A 16,450-nucleotide genomic window follows, 5' to 3' on the forward strand; every position below is an offset into this window, starting at 1 on the left:
TTTCTCCCAATGTTTTTTGGATACTCCCCAAAATTGAAGCCGATAATCAAACAAAACTCTTCCGGCCCATAAACCATTTTCGTATTGCCTACTCGAAAATATAATCGTTTTATTCCATCTGGAGATAAAACAGGGTCCGACCGGATCTGATGAATGAACATTTTATGAAACAATAATGCGTCCCCTTGTAAACGAGGGACATCAATAAAATAGCCAAATACGGTATCTCTGAAAATGACACGTCTGACATCATCTAAAACTTCAAATACTTCCCATATGTTACCGCCCGAGCCTTTTAAGTTCGCAAAGGCTTTCATATTGATAAAACTTAAATCATGCTGCAAAAAAAAAACACAAAAACAAATTAGAGAACTAAAAAATATTTTGTTTTTAAAATATATGATTACGAACTGCAATAAGTACATAAACAATTAGTAATGCAAATACAATTTCTTAATTACTAATATATATATTTCCGATAAAAAACAATAACATACACATATATAAACAATTTTCCAAGTTATACAACAAATATATTTACGATAAAAAACAATATCATACATAATTATATAAACATTTTATTAAACAAATTTTCAACTTAAACGACAAATATATCAACGACAAATTTTCAACTTAAACAAATTTTCAACTTAAACGACAAATATATAAACAATTTTTATCTTTCTAATTAAAACTAAAATTTTATAACCATATAAACAAACAATTTTTCAAATAAAACGACAACCAAATTAACAATTTCGCAAGTTATACGACAACTTTATATAAATTTTCAACTTATACGACAAACACAAACAATTTCTAACAATATATATACAACAATTTCTAACAATGTTTACTATTTTGCACATACTATAATTTAACTATTTTTCACTTTATATAAATAATTATACGATAAGAATATACAAGTTTTCAGGTTATACAACAACTAAACAAACAACAAAAATAACAAATTATAACACATTATCTACGCAGTCTCTACTTGTACATTCAAACAAACACTAACAAAATAGCATTTAAACTTCAAGTATACTAAAGAAATATTAAAACTATCAAACACAACAAAATTACCCTTTTTTAACACTAAATAATACAACAAATGATAAAATAAAAAATAACTTTAAACATTAAAAGAGTTAAAATCTAACCATATTTACGGGATTGTTGACATAATCATCCATTTTCTTCAAAAACTAGCCAAAATTCCGAGAGAAGCCCAAAGATAGAGAGAGTTTTTGTGTAGAGAAGGATGAAAAATGGAGAAAAAAAACGTTTATATAGTAAAAAACAAGGGTATTTCGCAGATGAGGTTCAATTTCGCAGATGGAGCTTCTCATCTGCGAAAGTACAAGCACCTAAAGCACAACTGTGCTTTAGGTGCTTGTACTTTCGCAGATGGGGCAGCTCCATCTGCGAAATCGTTGGCTATTTTTGTAATTTCGATTTTTTTTTTGTTATTTTTGTAATGTCATTAGTGTAAATGACTATTTTTGTAAATTTCTCTAGTTTTTTTTAATAAATAAAATACATTTTCGTTTCGATCGGAAAACAATGAAAGTACTTGACAAAGCGACGACGTTTGACCGTATGAAGTTAAACTTGAGATTCCTATATTGGGCTGTCAAACTCATATCTACAAATCCGGAGATGATTTGATTTGGATACAGATTACATTACACATTAATTACCTAACTCCACTCGCCCACCAGTGAGCACCTTTGACAACTATGGAATGACGAAGCTTTAAGCATCCTCCGACTACACCCGACCCAACTTTCCAGCTGCTATCATTAACCTACTACTGCTATTGCTACTAGCTTTAATGGTTTTGGGGTTTCAAGTGGTTTTTGCTTCAAGTCCTTTCTTCCATAGATCTGAACTCAACACACTCACTTGAAACCCCACTTCAATTTGCAGTCATTTATTTGCCTATTCAGAGGTCAGTACTCTTTATTCCCCCATCTTTATGTGGCATGCGACTGCATAAAAATCTGCATTTCACTAATGTCATCCAGATCCACCGCGAAATAGAAACCCCAGTTTCCAAACTTGAATGTAGAGAGTAGAGAGTGTGAATGGGGGTTGGCTCATTTGTTCGCCAGCGTAATTGACGCTATCAGACTCACTCTTTCCCCATTTTTGCTGCTTATTGTAGTTAAACAAAGTCATGTAATTTGAATCGGTTTATTTTGGGTTATTGTGAATCCGCTTGATGAATGGCTGTGACTAAAGTTATGTGATGATGTCTTGCTCTTCTTCGTTCTGTTGTTGAACCATATTTCGCATTTAGGGGATGAATAAGTAGTTGCATTAAGTTGCGGGTAGGTTTAATGCGTTTTAGGGTTTTGAAGGGATAAATTAGGATATGGAAGAGCGTCGTTTTTTTCCTAAATGTTTGATTGCAGTGAGTTTTACCTTTACTGATGGTAAAGAATTAAGATATTGATGGGTTAAAGAATTACAATATTGTTTGTATGTTCTCATGGTTGAAATTTATTACAGGCCACAGAGAAAATGTCATCTAATGGGCACTGTTTTAGACGAAAACCACGCCAGCCAGTTGCTGCAAATTTGGACATTGACTCACTGGTATGCTGCAGTTTTTGATGTTATATAATAGTGTGATGATTATTTTTATAATGTTTGGCATGGATAAGTAATTTAAGGATATTCACAAACTTATCATTCATGGATCATATGCTTATTGGCAGCTTGATGAAAATTTAGAGCAATGGCCACATCTAAATGAACTTGTTCAATGCTACAAGACTGATTGGATTAAAGATGAAAACAAGTATGGGCACTATGAAAGTGTTGGCAGTATATCCTTTCAGAACCAGATATTTGAAGGGCCTGATACCGATATTGAAACAGGTAACATAGTAACACTTGCAAAAAGTTTACTTTTAGGATCAGAATAGCTTCTTTCTACTAAAACAAAATATTCATTAGCAACTTTTTCAAAATGATGCTTCCTTTGAACCCTGCAGAAATGCATCTTGCCAATGCTAGGCAAGATAAGATTGAAGACATCACTGATGATGATGTACCCAGTACCTCTGGTAGACAGCTTACAGAGGTTATTTTCACCAAATCTTCTTTATATTTAATTTGCATATGTAGAATCATTTTGATTGCTTACTTTAATTCTTTATCCAGCACTATGGTGAATCCCCCTTGCCTGCTTATGAACCTGTATTTGACTGGGAAAATGAGAGGTCAATCATATTTGGACAAAGAATTCCAGAATCTAATATGCCACAGTCTTCAAGGTTTAGACTTATATCATTTGGGTTAATGCATCCAAGTTTTGGTTTTACTTATACCCCCTAAACCTCTTATAACTTATAATACCTTTGTCATGTCTGTAGTGGGTTGAAGATTTCTGTAAAAGTTCTTTCCCTGTCATTTCAAGCAGGATTAGTTGGTGAGATCATAACCTTTAATTTCAGTCCTGTTTGTAAGATAACTTCCTTTTTATGTTTTTAAATCTGATACCAGTGGAATTTCTATTGTAGAGCCGTTTTATGGCACTATATCATTGTATAATAAAGAGAGAAGAGAAAAGCTCTCAGAGGACTTCATTTTTCGTGTTCTACCTTCTGAAATGCAAGATGTAAACACCACTAAAATCTCTCTGTCTTTCCAATATAAGTTTAATTAGCAAAAACTGATATATTTGCTTTTTTTTTTTATTTTTTATTATTAACCTCACCAGGCCAGCAGTTCCTCTGAATCGCGTGGACTTTTCTATTTAGATGCCCCGTCATCATCAATCTGTCTGCTTATACAATTAGAAAAGTGTGCTACTGAAGAAGGCGGAGTGACTCCATCTGTTTATTCACGAAAGGAACCAGTATGTAAAAAGACAGAAATGGTCATGATATATGTATCACTTGCTTTCTGTATCATCCAGTTTATCTTCTAACTCTGAGTTACCTTTAATAGGTCCATCTGACTGAAAGAGAGAAGCAAAAACTACAAGTTTGGTCTCGGATGATGCCTTACAGAGAGGCTTTCTCATGGGCAATTATCCCACTATTTGATAGCAACATTGGTTCAACATCTAATGGATCTGCTTCTCCAAGTAGCCCACTTGCTCATAGTCTTTCAGGAGTTAATTTGCAAGAGGGTGGTGTCTCTGAGCCTATTGCAAAAGTCACATCAGATGGTCAACTCGGTTACTCAAGTGGAAATTCTGTTGTGGTTGAAGTTTCAAACCTAAATAAAGTTAAAGAGAGCTATACTGAAGATTCTCTCCAGGTAAATGAAAACCAACAATTCTTTATTTAAATATACAAAGTTATTCATCATCAAATCCTATCAAAATGATTGGGACTAACGATTACGTCTTCCCAACTAATTATTTTCAGGATCCCAAAAGGAAGGTTCATAAGCCTGTGAAAGGTGTCTTAAGGTTGGAAATAGAAAAACTTCAAGCTGCTAACACCGAATATGACAATGCTTCAGAGAGTGGCAGTATAGCCAATGAAGTTGACCATGGGGGTCAACTAACTGATTCCACAGTCAACGAATGGCGCAACATACATTCAAATAGACATAAGGAACAAACCTTAAACGGATCAAACTCAACAGGACATGCAGATTTGACTGCTAATGATGTTCAAGCTTTTGACTTCCGTACAACAATAAGAAACGAGCCTTTCTTGCAGCTTTTTCACTGTCTTTATGTCTACCCACTGACTGTTAGTTTAAGTCGAAAAAGGAACTTGTTCATACGAATTGAGCTTAGAAAAGATGATGCCGATGCTCGAAAACAGTCACTAGAGGTTTGTGAAGATATAATTTAGCAATACTGTTAAAAGACAAAACTTTCTGTACAAAACTGAACTTTGTTTAAATTTGAATAGGCAATGTATGCAAGGGAGCCGGGGTCGACCTTACAAAAGTGGGCCCACACACAAGTTGCTCCTGGAAGTAGGGTGGCTTGCTACCATGATGAAATTAAAGTTTCACTACCCTCAATGTGGACCCCACAACATCACCTTCTGTTCACTTTCTTCCATATTGATCTTCAGACAAAGTTGGAGGCTCCAAAGCCAGTAATAATTGGATATGCTGCTCTTCCTTTATCAACACATGCTCAGTTAAGATCTGAAATCTCTCTACCAATTATGAAAGAGTTGGTCCCACACTATCTTCAAGATACTGGCAAGGTATGTGATATTTTACTTATATACTCTTTTATATCATTATTGTTGTTGTTTACTTATTTACCCATGTATAGGAGAGGCTGGATTACCTGGAAGATGGGAAAAATGTGTTCCGATTAAGGTTACGCCTTTGTTCATCATTGTACCCTATTAGTGAACGTATTCGCGATTTCTTCCTTGAATATGATAGACATACTCTTCGTACAAGCCCACCTTGGGGTTCTGAACTCCTTGAGGTACTATTTATTTTTCTTTCCAGTGTAAATTACAGTTTTGGCCCCTGAATGTAGCTGATTTTTTTCAATTTTAGTCCTTGTTTGAGGTTCTTGTAATGTTTTTGGTCCCTGTTCCTAAGTAAAATGAATATTTCTGCCCCCCGAGTATAACTGATTTTTGCAATTTTGGTCCCAAAAATATTGTCAATTTACTTGGAACATGTACCAAAAACACTACAAAAACCTAAATAAGGACCAAAAATTTGCAAGAGGAAACTCTTCTTTCTAAGTGAATCTACATTATGAAATTGCGGTGTAATGTGCATTGAACTCTTTTTCAGGCAATCAACAGTTTGAAAAATGTCGACTCAACTGCTCTGCTACAGTTTCTTCATCCAATATTGAATATGCTTCTACATCTTATTGGCAATGGTGGAGAAACCCTCCAGGTTGCTGCTTTCAGAGCTATGGTTAATATTTTGACTAGGTATTTATGTACTTGTGAATATTTTCACACAGTAGTGGTATATCATTTTTGTTTATTAACATAGAAAACTGTCAACCATTGTTAATTCTGTAGAGTGCAGCAAGAGTCTGTTGATGAAGCTGAAAGAAATGTATATCTGGTGAACTATGTGGATTATGCTTTCGATGATTTTGGTGGTAGACAAACTCCAGTGTATCCTGGTTTGTCAACAGTTTGGGGAAGTTTGGCTCGTAGCAAGGTAAGTGTTCCTTTCATTAGTTTCATATCACTGAAATATATAAAATTCAATAAAGGCTTTCATGGAGAATATTATGTTGTAGGCCAAAGGCTACAGGGTGGGACCAGTGTATGATGATGTGCTATCAATGGCTTGGTTTTTCCTTGAATTGATTGTGAAGTCAATGGCACTAGAGCAGACTCGACTGTTGTACAACAATCTATCACTAGGTATCTTCTATCGAGTAATTATGAATATTGGCTATATAATCAGTTGAAACCCTAATCTCATTGATTTTGAACAGGTGAAGATATCCCACCGATGCAGTTGAAAGAAGGTGTGTTTAGATGCATCATGCAGTTATATGATTGTCTTCTGACCGAGGTGCATGAACGCTGTAAAAGGGGGTTAAGTTTAGCAAAACGTTTAAACAGCAGTTTGGCTTTCTTTTGTTATGATCTTTTGTCAACCATTGAGCCTCGACAAGTTTTTGAATTGGTATCCTTATACCTGGATAAGTTCTCTGGGGTATGTCAATCAGTTTTGCATGAGTGCAAGCTTACGTTTCTACAAATCATTTGTGATCATGACCTGTTTGTTGAAATGCCTGGGAGGGATCCTTCTGATAGGTATATTATCTTTTAGATGTGATTTACTTATACCATTTTCTTCCATTATCTACAACAACAGCATTTGATGTGGTGAGAATTGTGATCTTTGTTACAGGAACTACCTTTCGTCTGTATTAATTCAAGAACTTTTCCTTACTTGGGATCATGATGATTTATCCCAGCGTGCAAAAGTGAGTGTGATAATATTCCTTTCTTTTAGTGGATTAATAAACTAGTGTTGTCTCTTGTTGCTAATTGGTTTTGCTGTTTCTAGGCTGCAAGGATTTTGGTAGTCCTTTTATGTAAGCATGATTGTGATTCTCGCTACCAGAAGCCTGAAGATAAATTGTATATAGCCCAGCTATATTTTCCTCTTGTGGGACAGGTAATTAAGACAGTTAAATTCTTTTTTAAGAGCTTGCTAGACCTATTAATTTACAAATCCTATTGTCTCTTTTCGTGCAGATACTGGATGAAATGCCTGTATTTTATAACCTGAATGCTGTTGAAAAGCGTGAAGTGTTGATTGTTGTTTTGCAAATATTACGTAATTTGGATGATGCATCACTTGTAAAAGCCTGGCAGCAAAATATTGCTCGGACAAGACTATTTTTCAAATTACTTGAGGAATGCCTAACTCTTTTTGAGGTTGGTTGTTAATTGTCTCCACTTTCTAACAACATTCACAAGTATTCTCATTTTGCTAAACTTACATTAATCACACAAAATGCAGCATAGAAAAAGTGTTGATAGCTTGCTTATAGGCGGCAGTTCACGGAGCCCAGTTGCTGAAGCTCCTATGTCTCCAAAATACTCTGATAGGCTCTCACCTGCCATTAATCAGTATCTATCCGAGGCATCTCGTCAAGAAATTCGGGTATATTTTGTTATATGCTCTTCCTTGTAGAGTTGTAGTCATATTTAGTCATCATGACTACACCTGTTTATTGTATTTCTAAATTCATCACATGAAATGCAGCCACAAGGTGCATCCGAAAATGGATATTTGTGGCAAAGAGTGAACTCCCAGCTCAGCTCCCCTAGCCAACCCTTCTCCTTGAGAGAAGCTTTGGCTCAAGCACAATCCTCTAGAATTGGAGCTTCAACACAAGCACTGAGAGAATCACTGCATCCAGTTTTGAGGCAAAAACTTGTATGTGTTCTGAAATACATATATATGGTACTTAGAAAAATTGTAGATTGAAGTATTGATTTCTTGTTCAGGAACTTTGGGAAGAAAACCTCAGTGCTGCTATTAGTCTCCAAATACTGGAAATAACAGAGAAATTCTCCAAAGCTGCAGCATCACATAGCATTGCAACTGATTATGGAAAGTTGGATTGCATGACATCCATATTCACCAGTATCTTCTCCCGAAGTCAACCACTAGCATTCTGGAAATCCCTATTCCCAGTATTCAACAATGTGTTTCAGCTTCATGGGGCAACACTAATGGCAAGGGAAAACGATCGTTTCTTAAAGCAAATTGCTTTCCATCTTCTCAGGCTTGCTGTTTTCCGTAATGAAAATATCAGAAAAAGAGCTGTCATAGGGTTACAGATCCTTGTCAGGGTACGTGTCATTTACACAGTTTTAGCCTAATACTTGTGTCAAACGCACTTGTGACATGCCCTAATTGTCTGTTTGCAATTTGGCAGAGCTCTTTCTCACACTTCACACAGACAGCAAGATTGAGGGCCATGCTTACAATCACATTATCAGAACTCATGTCTGATGTCCAAGTGACTCAAATGAAGTCTGATGGAACCCTTGAAGAAAGTGGTGAAGCACGCCGTCTTCGAAAATCACTAGAGGAAATGGCAGATGAAAGCAAGAGTGGAAAGTCACTAACCGAATGCGGCCTTCCAGAAACTTCACTTGTTGACATCCCCGAAAAGTCAACAGAAAGTAAATGGTCATGGTCAGAGGTGAAGTTTTTATCCAACAGCCTCCTTCTTGCTCTCGATGCTAGTCTGGAACACGCACTTCTGGTAAGCCTGAAATTCTTTTACCAATATAAGAAAAATACTTTTTACTAGTATTAAAACCTGGTTTTTGTACTATAGGGATCACTTATGAACACAGATAGATATGCTGCTGCTGAAAGCTTCTATAAGCTTGCAATGGCGTTTGCTCCAGTGCCAGATCTTCATATAATGTGGTTATTACATCTTTGTGATGCACATCAGGAGATGCAATCATGGGCTGAAGCCGCTCAATGTGCAGTTGCTGTTGCTGGTGTTGTTATGCAGGTAAACCCCTGTTTTTTCCCCTTTATGTCTGTCCAAATAAACGAGGGCAAATTTGTAAAAAGTTATGAATGATATTATGTTTCCTTGTAGGCTCTTGTGAGCAGAAACGATGGAGTTTGGAGCAACAACCACGTGACTGCACTCCGCAAAATCTGTCCTATGGTGAGCACAGAGATCACATCAGAAACCTCAGCAGCAGAAGTGGAAGGATATGGTGCATCAAAACTAACAGTGGATTCAGCTGTGAAATACTTACAGCTGGCAAACAAACTTTTCTCACAAGCTGAACTCTATCACTTCTGTGGAAGCATTCTGGAACTTGTAATTCCAGTTTACAAAAGCAGAAGATCGTACGGACAGCTGGCAAAATGCCACAGTATGCTCACAAACATCTACGAGTCAATCCTTGAACAAGAATCAAGCCCAATCCCATTCACAGATGCCACATATTACCGAGTTGGATTTTACGGGGATAAATTCGGAAAACTTGATAAAAAAGAATATGTCTACAGAGAGCCTCGTGATGTTCGGTTAGGTGACATAATGGAAAAACTTAGTCATATATACGAGTTGCGTATGGATGGTAATCACACTCTGCATATAATCCCGGATTCTAGACAAGTAAAAGCAGAAGAGTTACAGCCTGGCGTATGTTATCTCCAAATCACAGCTGTTGATCCGGTCATGGAAGATGAAGATTTAGGAAGCAGAAGGGAGAGGATTTTTTCACTTTCTACTGGCTCTGTTCGTGCGCGTGTTTTTGACAGGTTTCTGTTCGATACTCCTTTTACTAAAAATGGTAAGACACAAGGTGGATTGGAAGATCAGTGGAAAAGGAGGACAGTGGTTCAAACACAAGGTTCTTTTCCTGCTTTAGTGAATCGGCTTTTGGTTACGAAATCAGAGTCTCTTGAGTTTTCACCAGTGGAGAATGCGATTGGTATGATTGAAACACGAACTGCTGCTTTGAGAAATGAACTGGAAGAGCCCAGGAGCTCTGATGGTGATCAGCTTCCACGTCTCCAGAGTTTACAGAGGATACTTCAGGGATCCGTTGCAGTTCAAGTGAGTATCAGTATCCTATCTTCATCATGGCAAACTACTTTCCTGATTAACTAAAGATTAGTGTGTAGGTGAAAGCTTAAATTACACATTGCTATAATCAGTAAAGAGTTTGTAATTATGTTGCTAGAGTGAGGGTAAAGTAGGTTGGTATATCCTGCAATTTTAATTTTATGGACTAAATAATGGTTGATATGTGTAGGTGAACAGTGGTGTCTTGAGTGTGTGCACAGCTTTCTTATCGGGTGAGCCTGCAACAAGACTTAGATCGCAAGAGTTGCAGCAACTGATTGCTGCTCTTCTTGAATTCATGGCTGTGTGTAAGAGAGCTATACGAGTGCATTTTAGACTAATTGGGGATGAAGATCAAGATTTCCACACACAGTTGGTCAATGGCTTTCAGTCACTCACGGCTGAGTTGTCACATTACATCCCTGCAATTCTTTCCGAGCTCTGATTGATTGTATCCATGGTGTTGGTGTTTTTGTGTTTGTGTTTGGTTTTGTGGTTTGTCTGTTTGTGTTTTCACTCATTTCTTCATGTATTATGGTTGAATGTTGATAATGTTTGAATAGGATTGGGTTCATAGGTTTGGATTTTGTTGAACACAATTTCTTGTAATTGTATATTTTTTTTTTGCTTAAAATCTCCATATTTGGGTTTGAGTTTAATTTCTTTTGAAATCTTCAGTTATTAGCATGGTCATACTACTTTTGTAACACCATGTTTATCAATTTTTGTAAGAAGATGTTTATCAATGACAACCTGATTTTTTATTTAAATATTATTTTCTTACTGCTCTACCTACCCAACAAATGCTACCAATCACTATTAATTTTTTTTATCATTTATTAACAAACCAACAAAACGTATAAAATATTAATTTCTTTTTCTATTTATTTAGAATGCTATTTTGTCTTATCAATCGCATGCCTTTTCACACGTCTCAAAAAATATCTCCCTTTCAACATATCTTCAAACGTCCTCCTAATTACTCATTAGTACGAGTGTTTGGTTGTATTTGTTTTCCGCATCTATGCCCATACAATTCTTACAAAATGGATTTTAGGTCCACTCCATGTATCTTTCTTGGCTACAGCCCTCTTCATTATGACTATCGTTGTCTTGACTTATCGTCTAAACGAATCTATATTGTCCATCATGTCCGTTTTGATGAAACCCCCTTTACCTTTGCCAAAACCAATATGTCCACATCTTCTCCGATCTCATCCTCCTCTCCATACACCTCGATGGTGTCTCCTCATGAGATGCATAATATACATCGATCACTCACTCTTATTGACCCACAACCCTCGGTTTAACATACATCTCCCACCTCCACCATCATCCACCACACAACCTGAACCTCCCACATTCGTCCCTCATCCACGTCCCACCAATCTCAGGCAAAACCCATAACAACATTTTCCCTTCCATTCCTCCGCTCATCACAATGTCATTAACGTATCTGAACTGTCGTCGTTCTCTATTGCAAACAAATCTCCAAAATGACATCAGGCTGTGGATAAATATAATGCACTTGTTCGAGATGACACTTGGATTTTAGTGCCTCCTGTTCTGAATGCTAACCTTATTGATTGTAAGTGGGTTTACAAGTTAAAGAAAGACAAGACCGGGACCATCACTCGCTACAAGGCGAGATTTGTTGCCAAGTTCCACCAACAAGTTGGGATTGACTACCAGGAAACCTTTTGTCAAGTGGTAAAATCTACCACCATACGAGTTGTTCTCTCAGTTATCATTACACAACGACGACCCTTACGGAAACTTGATGTCCAAAATGCCGTTCTCGATGGAACCCTTGCCGAAATAGTCTACATGAAACAATAGCCAGGTCTTGTAGATCCGCAACATCCAGATCATGTATGCCTGCTCAAACAATCTATAGATGTCCATAATGCCTTTCAATGTCTAACTTAGGCGTTGTTTAACCTCGACTTTCATGGATCGAAGGCGAACCTTTTGATATGTGCATATTTAGTTATATATTTACTACACTGTCTTAATACTTTTAGCTACAATTACGCTTATTTTGGGACAAAAGGTACTTATTATGGTTTAAAATATGTTTTGTAGTAACAAAGACTTGCCTGGGACAAAAAGGAAGCATACAAGGAGCTGGAAACAGGAAACGAGAGCTAAAACAAAAGAAGAAGAAAAGTAGACTGAAGACCATGTCGTGGTGTTCTTCAACACGACCTGGCGAAAGGAATATTCGCAACCATGAGGCTGACTTGACAGACATGAGATTTACTTAAAGACCACATCATGGTGGTGGTCAACCACGACATGGTGATCAGATTTTTACAATTATAAAAACTTGGACATTAGGTCGAAATTGGGAGAGTGCATTCGGTTTTTTGAGGTTTATTGCAACTAAGAACCTTTAGAAACCCAGAAGAAGATCAAAATTCAATTGAAGCTCAAGGATTGAAGAAGATTGAGAATGATTCAACATTGATCTAGTTGGTTTGCTATTCATACTTATGTCTAGTTTATTTTACATGGATTTATTGTGTTTTTCTGCTACAATTGGAGGCTAGATACCTCTTACTTCTGTTTGATGAAGATGAATTTGATCCATATGTGTTGATTTCAATATTTGGATTATTATATTTGATTTTACTTGTGTTTGATATTTATAAACCCTATCATGTTTAGTTCTAGTTTATATTACATATAAATCAGATTCATGTGTTAATTGTGATGGGTTTTGGTCCAAAGAACATCCTATGTGCTCATATAAACCCTAATGCTTGGATCTAGGTTTCTCTATTGTACATGCAAGTTATCCAAGACTATAAACCCTAATTCTAGCATACAAGTAATCATATTAACATAAGAATAGGTTTAAGATGTTACCTTGATTGTTATGTAGTAATAACAATCCCAAATCTCCTTGTATTGACTTTAGAAAGCCTAGAGTCACAAATGTCACTCCTCTAATGGTTCACAAACACCATAAGCAAGAGGATGAAGAGGAGAGAGGATGGAGGCTTCCCAAAAACGTGTGAAACCCTAGAACAAAGCTTAGCCACGTTTTTGGTCCTTAAGGGGTCTATATATAGTGAGGCTATTAGGGTTATCTAACAAGGAAACCCTAATTTGGATGCTTAAGCCCTAAGCAACCCATGGATACCTTTCCTTAAGGCCTTGGACGATTTCCTTATGGGCTTCCCCATAGAATTCGTCCACTCCTTAATACAAGGCAATCCATGGCCCAAATTGCAATTATCTTATAATTACAATTCCAGTCCCTTAAGTTTAATTAATCTCTTTTAGTCACAAAACTAATTACCAATTGATTATTGACTAATATTAATTAAACAATATGATCTACAACTTTTGTTTAGATTGCTAAGGCTAAATCTCGCTCTATCGTAAATTCACTATTTACGCTTCCCGGTGCCGTGCCGGTTTTGCCGTAAAACTTCGACGGGCCATAACTTCTTCGTTATAACTTGGATTTCGGCGTTCTTTATATGTACGGAAACCTTGAGACATATTCCACAACTTGGTTAAGATTATTTATTCTAAATAATTTTTTGTCAAAAAGTCGTTTTCGACCCCTATTTCCTCTAAATTGACTAGCCCGGATTTGCGGGCGTTACAATTATCTCCCCCTTTGGATGATTACGTCCCGGAATCATCAACGAAACAGGGTCGTATAATGACTCCATACGTCATCTCTTCATCCTAGGTAATAATTATAACTTCTACATTCCTTCAGTTCTATCTCTCAGACTTATTGACTGTATGCAGTACTCGATCGTGCACCTGCTCTCTACCTCATGCTAGACTCTCAATTATGACCTTCAAGTCACAATCTCGATCCTTAATGGGTACGAACTTGAGATGATTTCTTTTATTACTACTATGGATTGATGTGTCATATTCTAATGACCTATCATCGTATGTTGCAACACTTAGACTTAGGTCTCTTAGAGTTAAATTCTAAAACAGACTATGCCTTCCTTCATGTTCTAATGTGATATAATCACACTTTAACATTTGGCATTTCAAGCTACCAACTTCTTTAACAACGAGCGCGCTATTTCTATTGATCGCTTTGATTTCAATCGTTTGGTTTAAGTCGGACGCTACATCGATCTTGATTTTCTAAACCACATAGCATACTTAGCGTAGTCGGACTCAATTCGATATGACCACTAGGTTCGGAATATCAACAATCTTCTTAGTCATTACCGAAACAATGGTAACGACATACTTGAATAAAACGAAATCAATTACTAGCTTCTCGGTGACCTTGTGACTTTCCCTGATCCAAGTGTGAGTCCTGTGCTTCCGGTAGTATAGGCCTCTACTACCATTCACACCTACTCATACTCGTCCCAAGTATTGTCTCACAGTTTCCCAAGTCACCATACAGCAAATCACACAATCATTCAACACATCAGATAACAAAACGAAGGTTTTATATTAATTCTTGAAAAGATGTTCAAGTTCACCCTAGACTATGCCTCTACTAGGCTACATCATACGAAACTATGACTACTGCATAATCCGATCTTCGGGTAAGAAGTCCTCATTCTTGATTCATCGCATGGTTCTCTGCTTCGTCGATGATCATGTGAAATGCCCTTGGCCTTGGTGGCGTTTCTGGTCTTGCTGCTTTATTTTTCCTTGGGCAGTCTCTGGACATGTGCCCTTTGCCTCCACATCCGTAGCATACTTTATCATTATGTGTTGTAGTACCTGGTTCCCGGTACGTAAATCTTATTTGAGTATTTTCCATTTTTAGCCTTGGACTCGACGAGTCATAGGTCCGACTCGTCGAGTAGGGACGGGACCTCGGGACGCGTTTAAGTTAGTGACTCGGCGAGTCCATATTCCGGACTCAACGAGTCGCCGCTGCTGGATGAAAACCTAAGTTTCTGGGGTTTGCACCCTATTTAAACAACATGTCCGCCCCAAGCCAGCCCCCATTTTCCCCCAGAACTTCCAACCCTCGTTCTAAGCTTGTTCATTGAGAGTTTGAAGCAATTGTTGTCTGTTCTTGAAGGTTTTGAGGCAAAAAGGGAATTAGATCAAGAGGAAGGGAAGGAATCCAAGCATTCTTGTGCTCTCTCAGCAGTTCCTTTGAGGTATAACCCGTTTTCCCCTTGTTTCTATGCTTATTACTTCATTTAAGTCATTCTTGAGCCAATCCCCAAGCTTGTATGTGCAATATAGGTCGTAATAGGTTGATTGGCCTTTAGATCTAGGCAAGATTGAGCTCCAGCAGCTCAGATCTGTTACCTTTATGGACCCATGTTGCTTGTTCACCCTATATCTACCCATTTGAGGAATTTTGAGACCTAAATTCCTCATTGGTGAGTATCTACACGTAAAGTTGGAAACTTTACGTGTCATTCATGCTCTAGGAACCCAGATCTGTAAATGGCATGGACTGGAATCGAGCAAAATCGCGTATATAGCGATTGCATGGCGACGACTCGGCGAGTCGTTCATCAGACTCGGCGAGTCTGCTCGCGAGTCTTCGAGTTGTCCCCTTTTCGTAGAGTCGAGTGTGAGTAGTGAGTCACGGGGTGTGACTCAGTGAGTTGGGAGCTGAACTCACCCATGGAGGAACTCGGCGAGTCAATGCCCTGACTCGGCGTGTTCAAGGCAATCTCCTTAGATCAAGAACAGACTCGGCGAGTTGTTCATACAACTCGGCGAGTCGCAGCATAAGTGTTCATCGGATGAAGATGAACTCGACGAGTTGTTCATACAACTCAGCGAGTAGGATGAAGGACTTGAATATCAGTTTAGAAGGAGAACTCGTCGAGTCATCGCCTAACTCGACGAGTAGAAACAGGATTCAGGACAATCGTCGGGTCAACTGAAAGTTGACTCTGACTTTGACTTAGGGCATGATCAGGGGTAAAATGGTCATTTTACCCAAAGGACAACTAGCAGTGTTTGATTGAGTATGTTGTGGGATTTGCAGCCGGAGGATTTCCGGAGCAGCAGCAGTAGACAGTCAGTTCCCGATCAGATCAGCAGCTACTTCGAGGTGAGTTACCTTCCAGTAGCGGTGGGTCTACGGCTACAATGTCGGCCCACCAGTAGGAGTTGTATGTTAGATGATTGTCTTTGTGATATCATCTAGGTTTGCTACTACCTGATATGTTATACGCTAGCATGATATGTTATATGAGATAGAAGTAGAGATCAGTTGATAGGACCGAAGGGTAGTCCAGACACCCCAGAAATGTCTGACAGTACGTGATGATATGTTTGCATGCTGGTTTGTTATGTTATATGCGATAGAGGTAGTAGGAGGGGACTAGTCCCCGAAGATCGGTTGTTAGGACCGATGGGTAGTCAGCACCCCAGAATGGCTTGACACGGGTAGTCAGCACCCCAGAATGGCTTGACACGGGTAGG

At 37.9% G+C, this 16,450-nt stretch overlaps 1 protein-coding gene across 2 annotated transcripts; it reads left to right on the forward strand.

The window, feature by feature from the left end:
* The first annotated feature begins 1,670 nt into the window (after positions 1-1,670).
* On the forward strand, positions 1,671-10,707 carry SPK1 (guanyl-nucleotide exchange factor). Of its 2 annotated transcripts, none has more exons than XM_079030140.1 (26): positions 1,671-1,957; positions 2,521-2,607; positions 2,730-2,892; positions 3,009-3,097; positions 3,178-3,290; positions 3,390-3,445; positions 3,537-3,634; positions 3,737-3,874; positions 3,967-4,281; positions 4,392-4,808; positions 4,890-5,195; positions 5,267-5,428; positions 5,749-5,894; positions 5,988-6,132; positions 6,215-6,341; positions 6,416-6,740; positions 6,838-6,913; positions 6,997-7,107; positions 7,188-7,370; positions 7,456-7,599; positions 7,702-7,875; positions 7,947-8,294; positions 8,381-8,713; positions 8,789-8,974; positions 9,065-10,039; positions 10,239-10,707. In XM_079030140.1, exons 2-26 carry the CDS (start codon positions 2,533-2,535, stop codon positions 10,491-10,493), a joined length of 5,460 nt encoding a protein of 1,819 aa, XP_078886266.1. In that variant the 5' UTR covers positions 1,671-1,957; positions 2,521-2,532; the 3' UTR covers positions 10,494-10,707. The 2 variants fall into 2 exon arrangements, with proteins under 2 accessions (XP_078886266.1, XP_078886265.1); XM_079030139.1 differs by lacking the exon at positions 1,671-1,957 and adding an exon at positions 2,021-2,444.
* Positions 10,708-16,450: the final 5,743 nt, after the last annotated feature.

Source organism: Lactuca serriola, chromosome 3, assembly GCF_051521515.1.
Source record: "Lactuca serriola cultivar US96UC23 chromosome 3, Lser_US96UC23_V15, whole genome shotgun sequence".
NCBI classification, from domain to species: domain Eukaryota; kingdom Viridiplantae; phylum Streptophyta; class Magnoliopsida; order Asterales; family Asteraceae; genus Lactuca; species Lactuca serriola.